The 21,340-nt window shown below is 41.1% G+C and overlaps 1 protein-coding gene across 2 annotated transcripts in view; it reads left to right on the top strand.

Moving 5' to 3' along the window:
• LOC113406219 (E3 ubiquitin-protein ligase Midline-1) overlaps positions 1 to 21,340 on the top strand; it is a 354,834-nt gene that overhangs the window by 278,442 nt on the left and 55,052 nt on the right. For both annotated transcript variants that reach the window (XM_026649567.1, XM_026649563.1), the window contains exon 3: positions 20,817 to 20,912. In XM_026649567.1, coding sequence (XP_026505352.1) covers positions 20,817 to 20,912 — 96 coding nt within the window. The remainder of the gene's footprint in view (positions 1 to 20,816; positions 20,913 to 21,340) is intronic.

Here is a 21,340-nt window from a genome sequence, read left to right as displayed (position 1 = left end):
TGCGGGACCGGGGACCTCCCGCAGGCATGCCGCCAAAGGCCGCCTGCCTGCCGTGCTTGGGGCGGCAAAAAAGCTAGAGCCGCCCCTGCAGAGGAAAGTTAGCTTCTTAAATCCAGCTAGTTTGGCTAATTGAGTAGCATGAATTCAGACTAGTTGATGTTGATGTCGGATATAACGCGGTAAAGCAGTGCTCCGGGGGGGCGGGGCTGCGCACTCCGGTGGATCAAAGCAAGTTCGATATAAGGCGGTTTCACCTATAACGCGGTAAGATTTTTTGGCTCCCGAGGACAGCGTTATATCGAGGTAGAGGTGTATCATTTTTAAATGGCTCATACTAAACATTGAATAGACTTGGGCTCATGTGTTAGATTAAGTTGTAATGTCTGTGTAAGACGATCCATGATAAATCAATAAGTGATTTTATCTTTTATTCACAGTAAATATTAGAGGCTCAGTTTGTGGAGCACATTCTGAGATGGAGTCAATGGAGTTATGACAATTTACACCACCCAAGAGTCTGCCCCTGAGTTCTTAAAATAGTTGCTTGAAATTCCAGTTACTTTCCTAAGGTGAGAAAATTGCTATAGGCCAAAACTATTATACATTTTGTGAAAGAATTGGAGCACTGGAACTTCTCTTATATTTGGAAACTAAACTAGTTTAGCTTTCTTCCTTGATTATAAAGGCAAAATAAAATAAAAACTACAGAATGTCTTCCTTTGAGAGCTGAGAAATAAGGGCATTGTGCTTTTAACCTAAGCAAATGAGGGGTAATATTATAACATTATATGTTATACTTGGCAGCAGGTGCCAGGAAAAAAATTGTCTTCTAAAACCCTGCTAACCTATGGAGAATAAATAGATGGTGCTTACAATGAATAAACTTTAAAAGAAATGGAAAAAATGACATTGACATTGCAACATTTTGTTTGGTGGCTGCTGGATTAAAAGTGTCTGTGTTACATACAGCTCCTTTTTCAAAGAAACACCAGGTGAAATCTTAGCTCCATTGAAGTCAATCACAAAACTCCCATTGCCTTCAATGAAGCTAGGATTTCACTCACAGACTTGCATAGAAACTATAGGTTGATCAGTCAGAAGACGGAAGGATTCTTTGGCAATCTCTTTTCTCAATTTCTTAATAAATAGGGACATTGCCAGAGATAATGACTGGATTAACTAAGAGCTACATTTTCCCCTTGCAGAATTCCCCATGATGTGAAAAGAAGTTGTGAGGAAAGACCAAGTGTAGGATGTTGCCTTTACTGGTTTCCTTCATGTGATCCTACAATAATATGTCATTTTATTCCGTGGAATATACTTTGCTAAATGGGAAAGTATAGTTGAGAATAACAGAAAAATTGTCTGGAGTTAAGCCTTTACACTGTCAATAATACACACAAAAACTATATTAAAGAATATTATTGAGGTTTCAAAGTCAAGCTCTCAACAGTTAGGAAATGTCAGAATTAATGTAGCCTTTGCAACCTTAGTTGGACCCTCTTGCGTGTATAATGATCCAGGCTTTAAGTACATGATCACATACTATTTTTTCCATAAATCCCTGTTTCATTCAGTGCACAGGATAGACAGTGCTCACTGAATGAGCAGGTGTTCAATATTTTGTTTAATCCTCTTTGTTCAACATGTGCACCTAGGTTTTATTTACTGTACTTTCTTGCACAGGCAACCTTAATACTGACATTTCCTAACTTTTGCGGGTGTTTGGCTTTGCCACCTTAGTAATGTTCTTTTAGTGTATATTTGTGTGTCTAATTTCCTAGGCATCACATTGACGCCCACATGGGTCATCACTCGGCTTGCAACCTTTTCAGATCCGCTGCACAAACCTCTGCCATTTGAGCTAATGGAGTAACTGACAGCGGTGGTAGGTTGACATCCTCAATATGAACCTATACCAGAAGGGAATGAGACACATGCTTTGCCAGTAAGTTTCACCAGTATTTGCTGATAGCAGACAAATGGTGAGAATCAAGGCTCTTGGGTTCTGGAGGGCACTGTGCTCTAGTGGGCGCAGTCTTCTGCCTGGTCCACCCAAACTTGACCCCTTCTACCCCACCCCCTTCAACCTGTCCCAGTCGCTTTTTCTTTGCTTACCTCTCCTCAGGTTTCTCGTCTCAGCCTCCTTGCCCAGTCAGTCCTAGTTTTACCCTCCAGGCTTGCTATCTGAGTCCCAATCTTCCTTCCCACACCCAGCCCCAGTGTCCTTGCCCAGCAATCCCAGTTCCCAGGTCTTCAGGCTATCTCTCTTCCCACACTGTCCTGCTAATCCTAGTCTCCCTTCCCAGCTCCTCATCCAACCTCAGTCTCTCCCTCTCCACCCTGCCATGAGGGCAGGGGACTGGACTCGATGACCTCTCGAGGTCCCTTCCAGTCCAAGAATCTATGAATCTATGAAAACCCCTCAGCTCCTTGCTATAGTGTCCTTCCTTCCTGGTTCCTTGTCCCAGTCTCCTTGTCCACCAACTCCCTGTCCTTCCCCTGCACTCCAGCTCCTTGTCTGTTCTGTGTCCCCTCCCTCCAGCCCCATTCTCCCCACCCCCAATACTGGTTTATGGTTCCAGACTCCTTGCCAACCCGGTCCCAGTCTGCCCCCATTTCCTCATCCAATGATGTCCCCCCCCTCAGTTGGCTCCCAGTCCCCATTTCTCTTACGAGCTCGCAGTCCTAATCTCCCCTGGCTCCCAGGCACAGTCTCATTGGCCAAACAGTCCCAGTCTCCCCTCACCTCCTCCAACCCAGATCATAGTCTCTGCCCAAACAGTACCACCCTCCCTTCCTGCTCCCTCTCTGGTTCCCAGCCCACCTCCCTTACCTCCCAGTCCCAGCCTTCCTCCTAGCTCCTAGCCCCAGTCTCCTTGCCCTACCAATCCCAATTATAGTTTCTCTCCCCACACCCTGCAGTTCCAATCTCACCAGATTCCTTGTCCCAATCAACTCCTTTCCTTCCCCCAATTTGGCTTTTGTCCCCTCTGCATTCAAATCAGACAGCTTCTTCCTCCATGCTTCTAGCAGTGGGGTCACTGAGAGCACAGGAGAGACAAGTTCCTTGCTCTCAGTTCCACTGCAGTGATTATAGGGAAAGTCTGACTTCATCCCAGTAACCCTGGACTGGAGTATCCTCAGTCACTCTGTGGGGATGCCACATGTTGAGTCTGATCAGCACTAAGAGCTGTGCGGGGATGGAACATGTTTAATTGCTCAGTGGGGATAGCAGATGCATGAACACTCCTGTCACATGTAGCAGCTGAAGCATGCCCAGTTGCTCTGTGGGGATGGTGCATGTGCAATCAGGTTAGCACTAGAAGGACCCAGGACTAGGTTTGAGGCTTGACCATGCTCAGTGATGACAGAATCTTCACAGATTTTAGCAGCTAAAATCTAAGTCTCTACTGAGCATGGGCTATCTGCAGTTTTTCAAAGGGTTGTAGCTTGGCCATATTTGGGTGGATTTTCTCAGGGATGACTAAAGGCACATCCCTGAGACAAGGTCCACCCCGCTCCAAATTTCAAGTTCCTACTCCAAACCATGGGACCACCAGTTTCATACGAAAAGTTGTCCATGTTTTTTACATGAGTAAAACAACCTGTTCTTGGAAATGACTGACCCATTTTGGCTGACCAAAAAAAAAAAAAAAAAAGGAAGGAAAAATCCCAAAAAAGAAAAAAATAACCATTTTATTAAAAAAAAAAAACAAATTAAAAAAAAAAAAAAAAAAAAAAAAAGTGTGAGGTAGACACCCAGAATGGAAAATTTCAGCCTGAACAGTTCAAGTTTGGCAAACTTATAAGCAAATGAAAACAGGAACTTCTAATGGGAAATGTAAGGCAACTTTAATAATATTATAAGCTTTGAAAATATAAAATATGGTCTAAATGTTTTCAGGTAAATTCTGATTATCTCAGTTACATTTCTGAAAACCATGTAGATGTGCATGGGCTTTACTGACAGCTGATTTTGACTTTTTGTGCATACCAAAATATATTCATTTTTGTATCTCCTCTAGACACCACTGATTTACACGTTTTAAGACTAGAAGGGGCCATTATGATCACCTAGCTTGGCCCCCGGCATAATAGAGACTATAACATTTTACACAGTAATTCTTCCATCGAGCCTAATGACTTGTGGTAGAACTAGAGCATATCTTTGTGTATCTATGCTACTTACCAGTAGTGGGATGGCCAGTTTATTGGGATGTATCCCAGGGAAAGAGTTTAGCCTTATGATCATGAATGATGTGATAGCAAAAAAATTCCACTTAATGGGGATGCACTGGGCTGATATAAATGGTTTAAGTGGTAATCAGCCAGCTGTGAAATTATGAACTCCAGTGTTAGTACAGAAGTTGCTAATTAATGCCCCAGTCCAGAAAGCACTCAAACTTGAACTCCATGGGACTATTAATATGCTTAAAAATACGCATCATCTTAAGCACTGTGCTACGTCAGGAACTGTAAGAAGGAAAAAATAGAGATGAATCTAAGAGAATGAAATTTTTAGCTTGCATTTTTATTGGTTTGGTTTGGTACATCATTTTATTTCATCTTCAAACCATTCCCCCCCCCCCCCCCAAAAAAAAAATAGCCTTTTGTTTTAACTTAAGAGCCTGTTAATTGGGATGATAGGCTGCCCGCAGGATGTCCCAATTAAGAAGATAGTACTGTCGACCCTAAAAGAAGTTAGGATTCCACTTCAGCCAAGTGGCTTTTTCAGTTGTTGAAAAGAGCATAGCTTAATTGGTTGAAAAACTGGGCAGCCAGTCTATTCAGGAAAAGCTGAGAAATGGGAGTGAGATTTGTATAAGGATCTGTAACTATTTAGTTGATGCACAGATCTTTTCCTCTTTTTCTCAGCCTTTCCTTACATCCTCTTAATACTAACCTCTCAATTTCATTTGTACTTCTGTCTGAAGCAAAATAGGTTTTTACAAAGGCTTTTTTCCTTTCTCGTCTGATTCTCACATTCTACAAGCAGATGTTAAAAGCAGTGCTGTTTAATGGATTGAATCTGTCCTCTCCACTGATGGGTTTTTAAATTAAAGTTATTTGAAACTTTCATGCCTGGAGTGTCAATACAGCCCTGCAGCAATACATGGTGATGCACCAAGTCTTAGAATACAGGTTGACAATTTGTCCCGCTATGCTTACAGTACCCTACCACTATTGAATGAAAGGTGAGAAGGTGTCACTATTCATTTATAGGTGAGTACATAAAACAGTTTGGTTGGTAAAGGCTGGGGATCTTCTGAGGTGCTCAGCATCAGCTGTACCCGTTTAGTGGGAGCTGCAGCTACTCAGCACTTCACCTTAAATTTGTAATTACACTGGAAGAAAGTATAATTTAATGAATGGCAAACTATAAAGAAATCTTCATTACAGTGTACTTACTGGTTTGCAAATATATAATTCTTTGTAATTGTGGGACTTGGCAGTAAAATAATGAAATTATGATGGCAGATGGAAGTTATGAACTCAAGAGACAGATGCAATTAAGCTAATAGGGAAGTGCTGTACAGCTCTATAATAAAATTATGCTTAATCATTTATTTTTTTAAATATTAAAACTGGAGAGTTTGCCTAGATACTATAGTGATAGGTGTGCTAGAAATATCTAATGAATATAGTAAGCTTGTCAAAGTCTTAAACTGATTTTCCTGAAAAAGGCCTTCATGGAGACTTAAAAATGGAATCTTAAATGCATACATATTTATTAGCCCTTTGTGATCATATATAGGCATGTCATAGTAATGTGTTTGGATGGTATAACTATTGTAGCCAATTAAAGAGGGATAAAAATCACATATACATTTTTGATAAAATAAATTAAATTCAGTTTTAACTGTCAGTCAAAATTGCAATTTCTTCAGATTTCCATTGCTTCTATTAAATGTAGTGGTTTATTGGGTGGCAGTGTTGGTGTCACTAGGCATAGCTACCAGGTAACTCAGGGGGGTGGAAGGCCATAAGTGTCGATGAAACTCCCCTGCTCTGGGTCTAAGTGAGCTAAAGCAACTCCATCTTGTGAACTTTAACCAGCCTAAATGCTAACAGCCTAAAAGCAGAATATGTAACAGTCAGCTTTTTTAGCAGACAGCTGCAGTTTCGCTCACACTAGCAAAAGCAGTAGTGATAAGGAAGAAAGGGGGGGGAAGGGGAGAAGTCTACTACGTCTAAGCCAGCAAGGCCAAAGATAAACATGCGGACGAGAACTTTTCTAACACGCCACAATGTAGTGCCTGCTGTAACTGCTGTCGGGAAGGGAGGGGTGGAGGGGAAACAAAACAAAAGGCTTACACAGACAGCTTGGAATATAAAATGGGAAACTTGCTCGTATTTGTTGCGCTTCTGATTTGAGACATGCTGGTCTCCTGAGTGCCTTTTCGAGATCTCGAATAAACTTGGTTTGCTTCTCCACCCTGGTGTGTTTATCAGTGCGACGCACACCGGGCAACGAACCCCTGTTGCCCCCTCAGGCCCTCTGGGCCGGCAACAGCAGGTTGATTTGGGCTTGTTGTCTTATTAAAGATAACCATTACATTTTCTTAGAAGAAAATCCACATGGGTTGCCTAAATTAATTAATGCACTAGTGTTTGATGCTCGTGCTAGTCATTCAAGGCTAGATTCACAAATGAATTTCGGCATGGTGACACTCAGCATCACCACGTCTAACGTTTAAGCATTAAGAAAGTCACTGGGATTCACAAAGCCTGAGTTAGGCACGCAGGCTTCCTACACAGTAAAGGAGGAGAGAGAGGCTCCTTAAAACAGGATCTACAAAGACCAGCACGTTAGGCAGCTCTCTGACTCAGCTAGCCAGTGGGAGATACGAAAGTTAGGGGTGTGTGTAAGCCCTGTCCCTCAGAGAGTTCAACACCTAAATCTAGGCTGAAGGAGGCACGTTCCTTTGATTGGGATCCTCAGCTGCAAACCCTCTTTTGGGGTTGTGCACCTACACTGCTCTTGCAGGAAGGTGGGAGTTGGGAGGAGAGGACCTCTCTCATCATTTTTAGCCCAGTGGTTAGGGTACTCACCTGGGATGTTTGAGACCCCCAGTTCCAGTCCCCCCACTGCCTGAAAGGGAGAAGGGACTTGGACAGAGTGAGGGATCTGCCACCTGTCAGGTGAGTTCCCTAATCACCAGGCTATGGGATATTCTGATGTGTTGCTCCCCCATTCTACTGTTGAAGCTGTTGCTCTCTGAATAAATAATGAGAGTTATTGGAGCAAGGTGACTGGATCCTGGGGCTCCCACCTCTCAGGTGGGTACTCTAACCACCAACAGGTGAGACTGAGGGAACCGCACATCAGAATATCCTATAACTAAGGCTATGATTATGTCACAGAAGTCATGGAATCCGTGACTTCCAGAGACCTCCGTGATATTTTCTGCCCTTGTGCTGGAGCTGTCAGCTGGCAGGACGTGTAGCTCTCAGCTGCTGCTGGCAGCGGGCTCCCAGCAGTTCCTATCCCGTGGGCAGCAGGGGGACCCCCAGAGCCCCCACAGGTGGTGGGGGGACCCTGCAGCTCCCAGTCGTCTGGGACACCCCTGCCCCCATAGCTCCAGCAGCTGCAGGTGGCGAGGGGACTGTGGAGCTCCCACTCCTCGTGGGCAGTGTGCCCCTCCCTCCACTGCTGCCCAGCCGCTGCAGGCAGCAAGGTGCCCGCCCATTGCTCAGCCAGAGCGCCCCCCCTGCAACTCCCAGCCACTTGGGGGAAGCCAGAGCTCCCAGCTGCTGTGGATGCTGGACCCTCCTCCCTCCCCATTTTGTCAGGGATATTTGTAGTAAAAATCACAGACAGGTCATGGGCTTCCATGAATTTTTGTTTATTGCCCGTGACCAGTCCGTGATTTTTTTCTAAAAATATCTGTGACAAATCTGAGCTTTACCTGTAACCCAGGGGTTAGGGCACTCACCTGAGGGGTGGCAGATCCTTGTCTAGATCCATTTTCCCCCTCAGGTCTCTCATGTCCCAGGTAAGTACCCTAGCCACTGGGTTAAAGGTTAAGAGAGTGGGGCAGTGGCAGGAGATTGGGGCCCCACAGACCCAGAGGAATTAGGCAGAGGAATGCCCTATCTTCCCCTGGTTCATTAATCATTCTGGGGCTTAGGTGTCTGCATACCTAGAGTGAGGTATGTGCAGAGACAGAAACATGGGCACCTAGGAAACTTTTACAGTGAAAATTTAGGCATCAAGTGAGTTTAGGGTTTGGCAGCAGCTGAATGGGGTTTTTATGAATCCCAGTGAAGCCTGAGATTTAGGCACCTGAAGTGGCAGTTAAGCGCCTAAGTTCTTTTGTGAATCTAGCTCTCCATTCCTAATGCCTTTTAGTATATTGCAGAAATGAAACAAACTAGATCTTTGTTTAGTTTGAAAAGCATCCAGCAGTTAATGTTATACATTAAAGACATACTAGAGCACAGATTTGGGAATGAGAATGTACAGCATTTAAGATCAGGTCAAGCCCAAAAGGAATTATTGAAGTCTCCTGTTTCAGGAGTACATTAAAAAAATAGTGCCCAATGGCAAGCCATTAATTCTTCAAAATGTGACTCTGACATACTAGCCTTACAACCCTAGAATTGGGGGTATTTGTCCCCTTAGCTTCCAGTTTGATCCTGTACTGGTGAGATTTGGCAAGCACAGTGCACATCTGTGTGGTTGGATTTAGACAACTTTATGAGTTATTGCTTTTGCCATAATGAGGAGTCATTAGTATGTTATAACAGGCCAAATTCTGCTATCAAATATGCCTGTGCAATCTGATGAAGTAAGTGAGAGTTGCGTCAAATCACTTACTAAAGAATTTGGCCATATGTGGTTGCAGAGCCATGACACGTTATTGGGCTCAGTACAGAGGTTACTGGGTAAATTAAAGGGCTTGGGATAGACAGGAGGTCAGACTAGATGATCTAATGGTCCTTTCTGGCCTTAAACTCTCTGAATCTGTGAATTAATTATGCACCAGACTGAGTCCCAAAATTAGTGACATAAAAACATGTATTAAATGGCAACTGTGGCAGGAGAACTGGATTCTATTCTTGGCACTGCTGCTGAGTTGCTGTGGCCCTAATCCAACACTGAAAGCAATGGAAAGACTTCAGTGGGCTTTGGAACAGCTGTGTGTGACTTATGATCCTTATTTTACAGACAAAGTAACTTATCAAAATGCTTACTCACCTTTTGTAAAGGACTTTGAGATCTACCCATGCATAGTGCTATACCAGTACAAAGCATTAATTATTGTTGTTTGTTTATTTGGTCAGAAATTCAGTTTGGTGAATTATTAGTCAATTTCTTATTTTGATAGTTTTAGAAGGTTTTTAGGTCAGTCTGTGTTTTTTTCATTTGAAGTAATTTAGTTGCTATGGAGACAGGGCAGTCATATAATTTGGGCTGTCATTAGCTTCTCAGACAAACAAATTATTACAAAAACCAAGAAACTTACTGGGTATGAGCAGAACCAGAGCCTTACTAATTAATAACCCATCTTGGGTAGAGGCTTCTTTTTATACCATTAAGTGTGTTGAATATAAGCCATCCATGCAAAAACAAGGCTTTTTTTAAAAGATTTTAATAGGTCTGCAATTACAGTTAATATTACTATATAATTATATGAAATGTAATTCACTGTCCCTACGGGACCTGTTACAACAAAGTGAAAGCTTTACCAATAATGATGTTGTTTTACTATTTGAGTGTCACTATTAAACTTAAATGTAAAATTTACATATTCCAAAACAAAGGAACAATATTAAAAACTGAGCTGTTCTCTTTTTCAGTTATGCAGGCAATACAGCATCACATTTTCTCCCCATCTACTTGTACAATTATTTTCTTGGCCATCTCACAGTATGTATGCTATGTTTTTACATATATGATACTTTGGTTGAAAGGAGGAACCCAAGCAACTTAATCTGGGGAAGCCTGATGTCCTGAGGTTTGATAAGTGTTGCCAGGTTTCACTTCCAGAACTCGTGGAGATATCCAAGAGTGTGGAGCAGGACAGTATGGATTAGACACGTCAACTCTTCTCCCCCATTTGCAGTTCATTTTGACCTTGACATGACCCTATGTGTTTAAAAAAGAGGACGTGGTTGCATAACTGAAATCAGCTCAAACTGGAGAAGTAAAGTGTAGGTTTGGGGGCCCACGAAAACAGCAAGAACCAAACTGACGTCGTTGTTTTCATTTTGGTATTTGCAAACACATATTAAAATGTCTACATGAATTTCAGGTACAACTGTTTAAGCAATTTCTTTCACTATAAAGTATTGAATAATCCACCAAACCTTATCTCAATCTTTTAAAGAAGCCTGAAAGAACTATAGTCTGATAGAATGATTTTAAAAATGAAAGAGAGAGATCAGAAACAGGGTCCAAACCAATATAGTCATGGCCTAAAAATGCAATTGTTAATAACATATGGAAGCACCAGAGGAGTCCTCATATTGTCCATCTGCAGTGTAACAATTTTTGCATGACATTATGCGGGATCTAGTTTTTTTTGTCCTCCTGGATTGTGTGTGTATCTTTTATGTACCTAAACTGGGTGTAACTAGATTGACATTGGTAGGCCTGATTCACAGAAGTCAATGGACTTACATGAGTGTAAAGCTGAAATAATGCAGGGTGAATCAGCCCAGTGCCGTTACACTAGAGTAAAATTGATGAGATCAAAATCAGGCCCTTATTTGACTAAAGGTTCTCAATAAATATCGTCTACTTGGGCTTTTCAATTATTTATACTTTGCCAAACTGACATAAGAAACATACTTACATAGCCACGGGTTCACCGTTTAAATAGCAATCTTTGCCAGCCTCAGTAGAAGGGAAAACTCCAAAGGTTGTAGTAAATCAAATGAATAATTTGTCTGGAGGAAGTCTGTACAAATTGGACAGACTGTCTAAATTGGTCAAATGAAACATTAAGATTTCTCACTCAAGGCTCAGAAAAGACTCTCTCCAGCGGTAATTTGATTTGCACATTTTTTCCTGAGATGTTCGTCTATCCACCAGAGTGAAGCAGCATATGCTTTCCATAGTCTAAAAGTTCTGGGTGACAAAGGTTAATACATGAATGGGTTAAAGCTAGTATATGACCAGTTTGGGCAGGCTGGCTTACATTTGACTTTTGCACTCTTCTCACTACCTGGTTAAAGATGAGCAGCAAAACAGACTTTTAGCCTTCAAACCAAGATACATTTGGGCTGGAGACAAAGTTAAGCTTACCATATGAACAGCTTGTTCTTATTTGACTGATTAAAAATGGCTTAATTGATTCCTATCACTAGTAAGAGACTAATAAAGTGTGCAAGATTTTTTTTCTTGATTGTTCAATGTATTGAGATTTTGAAGTGAACCAACAGAGAAACCAACACGTGAAAATACAGACTCAGATGCTGAGCTATATAATGATGGGTCATAAAGTTAGAAATGGAAATAATTAGAGATGAACCTAAGCTGCAGAGTTTGAATCTGGATTTCCTGGAGTTCAAGGTGGTATTTGCATTGGGGAGTTTGATTTGGGCTCATCTCTAGAAAAGACCTATTAGATTTACATTGTCTGTCCCTGTAGGATTGTTCGTTGCAGTACGTCTTCTAGTGCCATGTCTATTCTAGTTTTTACTGTCTCAAGTACTGGACTTCCCCCATTTCCACTGAAAAAGTATTGACATACTCTAATGGATGTTCCTGTTAGGAAGTTTTCCCTGATATATGCTTTGAAATATGAAGTAACTGAAGCATATGGAAATAATATTTGACTCTTGATAATTATAACAGAGTAGAATTTACCTTAGTATGTGTATGTTGTGGTACTATATAAATGTTTTATTATAATAGAAATTCAGTGAAAAATAGCCTTAGAAAAAGCACATAGGCCCCAATCCTACAGCTACTTATGCATGTACTTTAATTTACTACTGTTAAGTAGCCTCATGGGATTACTCACAGTAGTAAAGTTAAGCACACGTAAGTGTTTGAAAGATTGGAATCTCAGTGAGGTACATGAATCTGGATTGGTCTCCAAAATGTTTTATTTGTTTAAAAAGCTATTCATTCAATATATTTTTCTAGTTATTTTTCTTTATAGCAAGAATCTCTAATACAGACGCTCCCCGGCTTACGCAAACCCGACTTATGCAAACCCTCACTTATGGAAAAAGTTCCGTAAGCTTGTGTGTGTGTGTGTGTGTGTGTGTGTGTGTGTGTAATTGTCGGGTATATGTCCCCGACTTAAGCAAAATTCAATTTACGCAAGGCGTTCCGGAACGGAACGCTTGCGTAAGTTGGGGAGCATCTGTATATAAATTATACAGGGACCTGAACCACAATTTCAGGTCCAAACATTCCTCAATTTTCCTAATGGGATGTGCAGGGAGTGGGTGGCAGAATCTGAATGTGATCCTAGATGAAATGTTGTCATTAGGATTTATTTCAGTAGTGTACAAAACTAGAATCCTTAATCTGCATACCACTGAAATATAGTGGTGGTTCAAATTCAGATTCAAATCAGGGTCTGTGTTTTGCAGCTCAAGCTGATTTATTTGGTATAAACTGAGCTGACCACCAAGCTGCCATATGCGGTAGTGAGAAATCCCTCCAACATCCCATCACAGATTTGAGAGATATTGTAATTAGACTATCCAACATTTTTCTTATGTTGTACCCTTAACTACTTGTTAAGACCCAGGCCTTCAACATAATAATGCTGTAGTTCAAATCTAGGTCAAATATGGTTATTTTTCTAATGAAATCCCAGATCTGACGCTGATCAAAAGTTATGTAACATAACCAATAGCATATGAGCTGTTGCATTATAAAATGAACAAGTGTCATTGGCTTAAGTTTCACACTGAAAAATGACTGTCTTATACCGGGTCCATATGGTATTTTGGAAAAAAGTTTAAGGCCCCTATTCAGCAAAGTACTTAAACTCAAGCCTAACTTTAAGCATGTGAATAGTCTCAATTTATCCAATCAGCCCCCCTCCAAGGTGTTTACTCAACCTTGCAACCTACAGTACAGATGCTTCTGAGCACTGGATGAAGAGCAGAGCATGCGAAAAGGCAATTGAAGGTGCTGAACACTTCGCTAGAATATGTTCTAGGATGGAGCCCTAAACTTGAATAGAGTATTGATATGGAGGATACTAATTTTCTTCTTGATGGTCTGCTAGAATTAAATCCAACTCCAGTGGAAGACAAAGGCAAAACTACCACTGACTTCAGTGGTGCAGGATCTGTACCATAAGTGCACTAGTAGCACATGGCATTCTTCATGCGAACATTCTAGCCAAGTTTATAATTGGGAGGGAGGAAGGAGAGAACCATATACATGCTGCTTTGTTTACTGTGATTCACACATTAAGTTACAGCTCTCTTGTTTGTTTGTTTTTTTTCTCTCCTTAAATAAGGAAGAGAGAGCTGCCAAAACCAAACACACACAAACAAACTACCAACAAGGCAAGAATACTTATTTGGGCTTATTTAGTCTGCAGAAGAGAAGAGTGAGGGGGGATCTGATAGCAGCCTTCAACTACCTGAAGAGGGGTTCCAAGGAGAATGGAGCTAGGCTGTTCTCAGTGGTGGCAGATGGCAGAACAAGGAGCAATGGTCTCAAGTTGCAGTGGGGGAGGTCTATGTTGGATATTGGAAGAAACTATTTCACTAGGGAGGTGGTGGGATCTCCATCCTTAGAGGTTTTTAAGGCCTGGCTTAACAAAGCCCTGGCTGAGATGATTTAGTTGTGTTTGATCCTGCTTTTAGTAGAGGATTGGACTAGATGACCTCCTGAAGTCTTTTCCAACCCTGATCTTCTATGATTCTATGAATACTGACCAGAACTTAAGTCCTCCAAAATGGGATAACTGACACTATGGTTCTTTTTTACTTTCTTTTAAAGATAAGAACCTTGACAGAGTCCCCAGAAAGTAAATTCAATTGCATACAAAGTTGGATCTATCAAAAGTCAGTTCCATCCCAGTTAGACCGATTTACTATTGTTCTACAGTCTGTTCATTGATCTTGGTTATGGGGAAGTTAATTTTGAAATAAAAAGGTGAAGCGTGATATGACAGTGATTAATGGGTTTATGGGCTCAGACAGTAGCCTATACAACTAGTAATAAAAACAAAAGTGCAAAGAACAAATTCGGGTTTAAGGCGAAGTGATTTAAGTTCACTTTTTGAAAACTGCTATAAACAATATTTTGCTTCATTCACCTTGGCTGATCCAATATGTGACCTAAATGTTTGCTGTCGCCTACTAAAATTCAGCATTTATTTTTTTATTTATTTTTTTTGCTTATTTCACACTTGCTTAGTATTGGCTTCTATGCTTTAATGATACTCAAGATAAAACTTGCCACCTCCTTTCCTGTATCAAACACTCATATCATGGCTTGCCCTATATCAGCTGAAAACTGACTTGTCCTTTCATTACTGTGGCTCCAATTGACAAGTGTTGTTAGCCCCATTGATCCAGATATATGTATGAAACAGTTGCTGTGCCAGCCTTACTTCTCTTTAAAATTTTAATCCAGTCAGGTTTCCTTCTTAACTCATCATAATGTATAATACTTATTTGATTTTTTTTATATAATCCCGTAAGATCAAGAAAGGTTATGTTTCAACCACAGAATTTAGTAATATGTACTGGCTGATTAAAAGCAGATTGTCCTCATGATGTATCCCATAAAACAAAAATTTTAGAAAGTGGAGAGGCACATGTTTGTAGAAGCCAGAATTTTAAAAGCACTGCATAAATTGTGGTTCTTTAGAGGAGCTTTTACCTGTCCGTGCCAGTAAAAGCCATTTTAGTATTAGTGATGTGTAAAGCTCAGAACTTCAGCTTTGGAATGGATGCTAGGAATGGATTAGGCTAGATATTTTGTGTGCACAGGCTATTGGGAGATTTCCTGATTAACAGCACTTCCCACTTCTTGGCAGGCCAGAAATACATTTTGACTGACCATCCCTTCTTTTGATATTTGAACACTTCAGTTCTTAACCTTGGCTGCTACAAAAAAAAAAATGCAGAGATGGACGAAAGTTAAATATAATTGGGCTCAAAAGTTGTCCACACCTTTTCAAACTGCTAAAAGTTCAAGTTTCAGCCAAAAAATTTGTAATTTATCCATACCACTTTACTCTTCCCTTCTTCCCTCTGTGCCTTTTGGACTTGAGGTGAATTACTCCCATAATCATTCTGTGGGTTCAAGACTGTCTGGAGAATTACATGGGTCAAACAAGCAATTGAACATGTCTGTGGGATATGCATAAGTATAGGTGCATAGGATAAAAATTAGCTCAAGTTCTTCCACGTGCACCTGCTATCCTGAAAGAACATCACATCACTATATAGAGGCAACAATTGTATTGGCGAGGGAAGACATTGCATTCAAATATACTCAAAACCAAGCTTTTCTTTATATTTAATATTCTGTATATCTTTTAGAATTGAGTGACAACTTTGTCTAATGGATCGGGTATTGCAACTGGAGCCAGGAGCCACGGGTCTTAATTTCTGTTCTACTATTAACTAACTCTGTGACCTTTTTAATTTTAGTCATCCAAGCTTAAAAATTTGGGCCTTAACCTGTCTCAGTTTTCCACTTGTAAAAGGCAGATAATAATACCTACCTCTTTCACAGGGGCCTTGTGAGAATTAACTAGTGACTGAGCCCAATTCTGTGTTGTTCTGACCCCCGTGTGTCCCTAGAGGTCTGTGCTTTCTTTTACCAGCCAGTGGCCCCAGAATATGAGGAATACAAAGTGATGCATAGTCACCTTTAACCTATCCCAGTACAGTTCCTGCTCCACACACAGGAATAGAGGAACTGAGAATTGCTGCCACAGTTTCTAGAGTACTTAGATTATGTACCAGACTAGATAAACGTCAAGTAACATTGTTATTACAAAGTGGTCTCCTGGAATGTTTGGTTATAGCAGGATCCACAACTTCAGAAGAAATGTTCTTGGAACATTCCAAAGAGTAAATGAAAGCCTTTCATAAACCATAAAGGAAAGGGAGCGCTTATATTAGTACTCTCTGTGTGTGCGCACGTACGTGTGTGTGTGTGTATATTATATATATAATATTTGAGCAGGCAAGAAAAAGAAAAATGTTACTTTACCCTACCCTGGGCAGTTCCTGTTGTAACTGACTGCTATATGTTTCTCTTTGTAGCCCTTTGAATAGGAAGGTTCTACAGTGCAGGAAAATACCTTTGGGAGTAAAAATGGTTCTTGGGAAAGTTGCTGTGTCCTCTACTGTGATTGATTTTAGAAACCCTCGCCATGCCAATTAAGCCTGTGTCAGCACCAGTCAGCTTTTTTTCTGTTTAGCGTATTTAGAATCTCATTCTTTCATTTTGACAATATCATCAGCCCTTGTAATGGTTTAGGCCTATCCAAATCTGCAGATGTAGGAGGAAAGCAGTTGATAAATCCAAAGGAAGAAAAATGCTATCTTCCTTTTTTGTACATGCTGTTCTTTGCATGAGACCACTAATTTGGCAAAGGACATGGGTTCACATTTGGCTTTCATATATTTTAAGGCTAGAAGAGACTATGATGATCTTGTCTGACTGCCTACTTAAGACAGGCCAACAAACCTCACCCAATAATTTCTGCATCAAGCCCATAACTTCTGTTTTGAGCTAGAGTATTTCTTTTAGAAAGCCATCCAGTGTTGATTTAAAGACTGCAAGTAGCACCACATCCCCCACTAAGTTGTTCCAAATGGATAATTAGCCTCACTGTTAAACTCAATCTTATTTTTAGTCCGAATTTGTCCAGCTCCCATTTCCGACTATTGGCTCAAACCATTCTATAGACTTGTGGAACAAAAATGAAACACCACCCGCTCAACTTATAATTACATCTTGGTGATTCATTCTGGGTGGACTTGGCCCCATATACACTCCATAAATAATCGTGTTTTAAAATGGTTGTATAAAGCTCCATCTTCATGATCATTTTAACTGAGTCAATTGACCTGCTTACAATTCAGTTAAAAGTTGTAATATGATTAAACCTACTGTGTCCAAGCAACCTGGTTAAAAGAAGCTTGTGAGTTTTGGCTAGTTATTTGTTAGGGCTTGTCTACACTACCACGCAGGATCGATCTAAGATATGCAACTTCAGCTACGTGAATAGCGTAGCTGAAGTCGATGTACTTAGATCTACTTACCGCGGTGTCTTCACTGCTGACGCTCTTCCGTCGACTCTGCTTGCGCTTCTCGTTCTGGTGGAGTACCAGAGTCAACGGGAGAGCGCTCAGTGGTCGATTTATCGTGTCTGTACTAGATGCGATAAATTGACCACCACTGGATCAATCGCTGCCCGCTGATCCGGCGGGTAGTGTAGACAAACCCTTAGTGTTGCTTAGAGCAGACTTTGAAGTCAGAACTTCATTTGGATAAATAGAAATGTTCCCACCTCTTTGGGTGGCATTGCTTGATTGGTCTGAGTGCAAATTTTACAAGACAGCAATGCATTAGCAGAAGGGCCAGAAACCTATTTTTTTATAATGAGCGTATACATTATATTAGATATATTATGACTCTCTTCCCCTCTTCCCCCCCAAAAAATCCTCTTGTATTTACAGATAATCTGTCAAGGCTCATGTAGCATTTATTTTGTTGCTTCATCTGCTTAGCACACAATCCAACCTTGTGTCTGTCACACTTGTATCTGTCAATGTTACCATTAAAAATCCATGTTTTCAGGAATTTCTAATTTAACCATGGAAATCCATTCTAGACAGAATGTTACACAGTGTGCTCCTTCTCTTTTATGCATTCTCTATGGAAAAAAGAATGTCACTTTGGAATTAAAATTATTAAGCAGAACATTTAGGCAGATCTATAAGGATAGCCAGATGCCTAGCACTTTATTTCTTTTAATGATTATCTACTTGGTTAAGAACAGGGGCCGCCCAGAGGATTCAGGGGGCATGGGGCAAAGCAATTTCTGGGGCCCCTTCCATTAAAAAAAAGTTGCAATACTATAGAATATTATATTCTCGTGGGGGCCCCTGCGGGGCCTGGGGCAAATTGCCCCCCCTCTGGGCAGCCCTGGTTAAGAATGGGGTATAGTTTACAAGAATAATTCAGAAAATACGAGTGTTAAACTAATACCTCCATACCTGAGGGTAGACTTAATCACTTTAATCGGTTTGAATATTAGTTTTTAAAAAATACAGATAAGTGTTACATTGTCGTTTTACAGTGTTGTGCTACAAGTCAGATATTAGTTATCACAATAAACATCTGACTAGATAAGTTGAGAAACAATGCACAAAGAGGGATCAGAAACAAATTGAGCATAAACTATAATAACCAGAACCATAGTGAAGAGTGGCTGCCTATTATTATTACTAATTGTTATTAGAGTAGCAACAGTCACATTTACAGAGGGTAGAGGTGTTCAGGTTGTACAGAAGTAAGACCACTCTAGAAAGGCTGGTGAGTGTAGAGGATGAGTGTGTGCTAAACTCATTGCTTTGTGAATTGGGCTGTCCATTGTGGCGAAATTCACTAAATCCACATAAAGATTTGGATGAATATTTGGATGGAGTGCAGGGAAGATAGGAAGGTGAACTCTTACCTCCAGGCTAGAATTGCCACCCTGTGCTGCTTACATGGGGTACTAGTGCCACTGGATCCACATTAAGGCAGACTGCTGGCCCCGCTCGCAGCCTGCCCCCCACACACACCCTCAAAGAGGGTGTGGTGTAAATTTCACTTCTCTCCTTTACCCAAAATATTCAGGCTTTTGGTGGATTTCACCACAACTGACAGCCCTGACTGAGACACAGCTATCACTTTAGCACACAGCCATCCTATAATCACTGTCATCATCAGGGCCGGCTCCAGGCACCAGCTTGCCAAGCAGGTGCTTGGGGCGGCCACTCCAGAGAGGGGCAGCACGTCCAGCAATTCGGCGGACGGTCCCTCACTCCCGCTCGGAGCGAAGGACCTCCCGCCGAATTGCCGCCACAGATCGCGATCACGGCTTTTTATTTTTATTTATTTATTTTTTTTGCGCCGCTTGGGGCGGCAAAAACCCTGGAGCCGGCCCTGGTCATCATTGTGCCAGCCCTGCATACATTGGTGCAATTCCACAGCACATAGGGGGTATACAAGCACCCCAACGTGGCCAATCAGCTGACCCACACATACACACGCATGCGCGCGCGCACACACACACACACACACACACACACACTCTCACACACACACACACTCAGGTTTAAACAATATGGAGGGTCTTGATGAATAATACCATGAGACACAATATGAGGGAGTATGCGAGTATAAATCAAGAGCCCCTGAGTACTAATCCTAGCTCTGCAAATACGTTGCTGTTTGGCCCTAAGATCTGCGCTTCTCGTTCTTCGTATGTAAGAATTTGGAGCAGAACAGTAACATACTAAAGCGTATCATTAATACGTCATTAAGGATACATGGGCACTCATATCTATATATCTCATCCACTGTTGCATGCCTTAGTGTCCTGGTGGTGACAGGATATGGAAATCTCCCCACAATATAATATACTGTATTTTTATTCAGGATTTGTAATAAAATCTAAGGTAAAATCCCCAGTGTAGATGCAGCTACTGCCTTCTGTCTTCTAAACTGGTTCAGTTGTCTTAGCTAATATAGTTCAGAGAGGTGATGTTACTATACAGGCAGAAAAACTCATCCTATGGCTGTGTCTATGCTAGGGGCTATGTTGGCAAAGCAAAGACTATGTAGTGTAGACTACCCCCACAGACTTGTGCCGAAATAACAAAAGGTGTGAATTAAACCAATTTAGTTATTTTGATGCAAATGTGTGTGTAGATCAGCGTTTTACTCATGCAAACAGCCCTTAGTATTGCCAGCCCTAAATGTCCAAAAATCATGAGTCAGGCTCACAAAAGTCATGAGATTTAAAAATAACGATTTGGGGTCTTTTTATTTGTTTTCTGGCTTTTGAACTTTTAAAGTGCAGTAGGGCCACATTTTCAAGCTGTTCTCCACAACCAGCAAGGATAAAAACATAGTGAGTTTTTTTTTAATTAAAGCTCAGACTCTCTCGTATTCACTTGTCTTCAGGAGCTAGGCTTTAAATAAAATTTCAGATATTATGAGAACCATGATAAAAACAGGAGTTAGCAACACTGATATTTATTTCAGCCATAAACATGAGGATAAAGAGCCATAAGCAATAAGCCTCGTGGGATTATAAAGAAGAAATCTTCTTAGTCAACTTGATTGCTGTCCCTGATAGAATTACAAAGTTAGCAGGCAAAGGGAACAAAGTATATATTATATTAGGCTTTTAATAAAGTGTCTGATACTGTCTTTCTCAAAAACGACTGGGAAAAATAAAATTGGTAAGGGATGATATTTCATTTTCATGGTTATAAGAGATTTATTTAAAATGGTGAAAGAAAAATATAGATCTATTGAAGATCTTGACAACTATCTTTAGCTGATATTAAATCAATTACAGTTTTGGTTAAAAATTTGTGAATTCCAATAAGTTTATAAGAAGGGCATGCACACATTGCACATGCACTACCAGATACTGAATGTACAAGTAGATGGCTAACTAGGCACTTTCCTTACCATGTGCCTGCTCAAAACATCTGGTAATACAGATAAATAAGAAAGCCACATGTACATATCTACAAACTTAATATAAGGCCCTGAAAGTATAACAGTTTTCCATGTATTTGCCTGAAATCCTAAATTCTGCAGAAAACTAAAATGTTCTTTTCTTTCTTTTAAACAGCAAAATTTGGAGAATAACCTCACGAACCTTATTAAGAGGAATACTGAACTGGAAACTCTCTTGGCTAAACTCATTCAAACCTGCCAACATGTGGAAGTGAGTATTGAGCTATGCTTGAAATACTTGATACCTGAAACATGTATTTACAGCCAGTACCTGTGCACTTCAGAAATCCTCACCTTCTAAGAATTCTAGAGTAACTTCCTAGAATGGGGTGGGCAAACTACAGCCTGCGGGCTGGATCTGGCCCGTCAGGGCTTTGGATCTGGCCCGCGGGATTGCCAGCCCCGGGGGCTTCCTGCCTGCCCAGGCCCCGTGTCGTTTCCGGAAGCGTCTGCACCACGTCCCTGCGGTCATTTAGTGGAGGGTGGGGGGGAAGATGGCTCCATATGCTGCCTTCACCTGCGGGTACCTCCCCCGAAGCTCCCATTGGCCGCGATTCCCCGTTCCCAGCCAATGGGAGCTGCAGTTCTATCTTATGATAATATTTTATACAGGGCCATTTAGCTTCTGACTACATTTTT

The sequence above is a fragment of the Terrapene carolina genome, unplaced genomic scaffold, assembly GCF_002925995.2.
Source record: "Terrapene carolina triunguis isolate 2854851 unplaced genomic scaffold, T_m_triunguis-2.0 Scaffold23, whole genome shotgun sequence".
Classification (NCBI taxonomy): Eukaryota; Metazoa; Chordata; order Testudines; family Emydidae; genus Terrapene; species Terrapene triunguis.
Note: the sequence above shows the minus strand (reverse complement) of the source record. Positions and strands in the feature narration are given on the sequence as shown.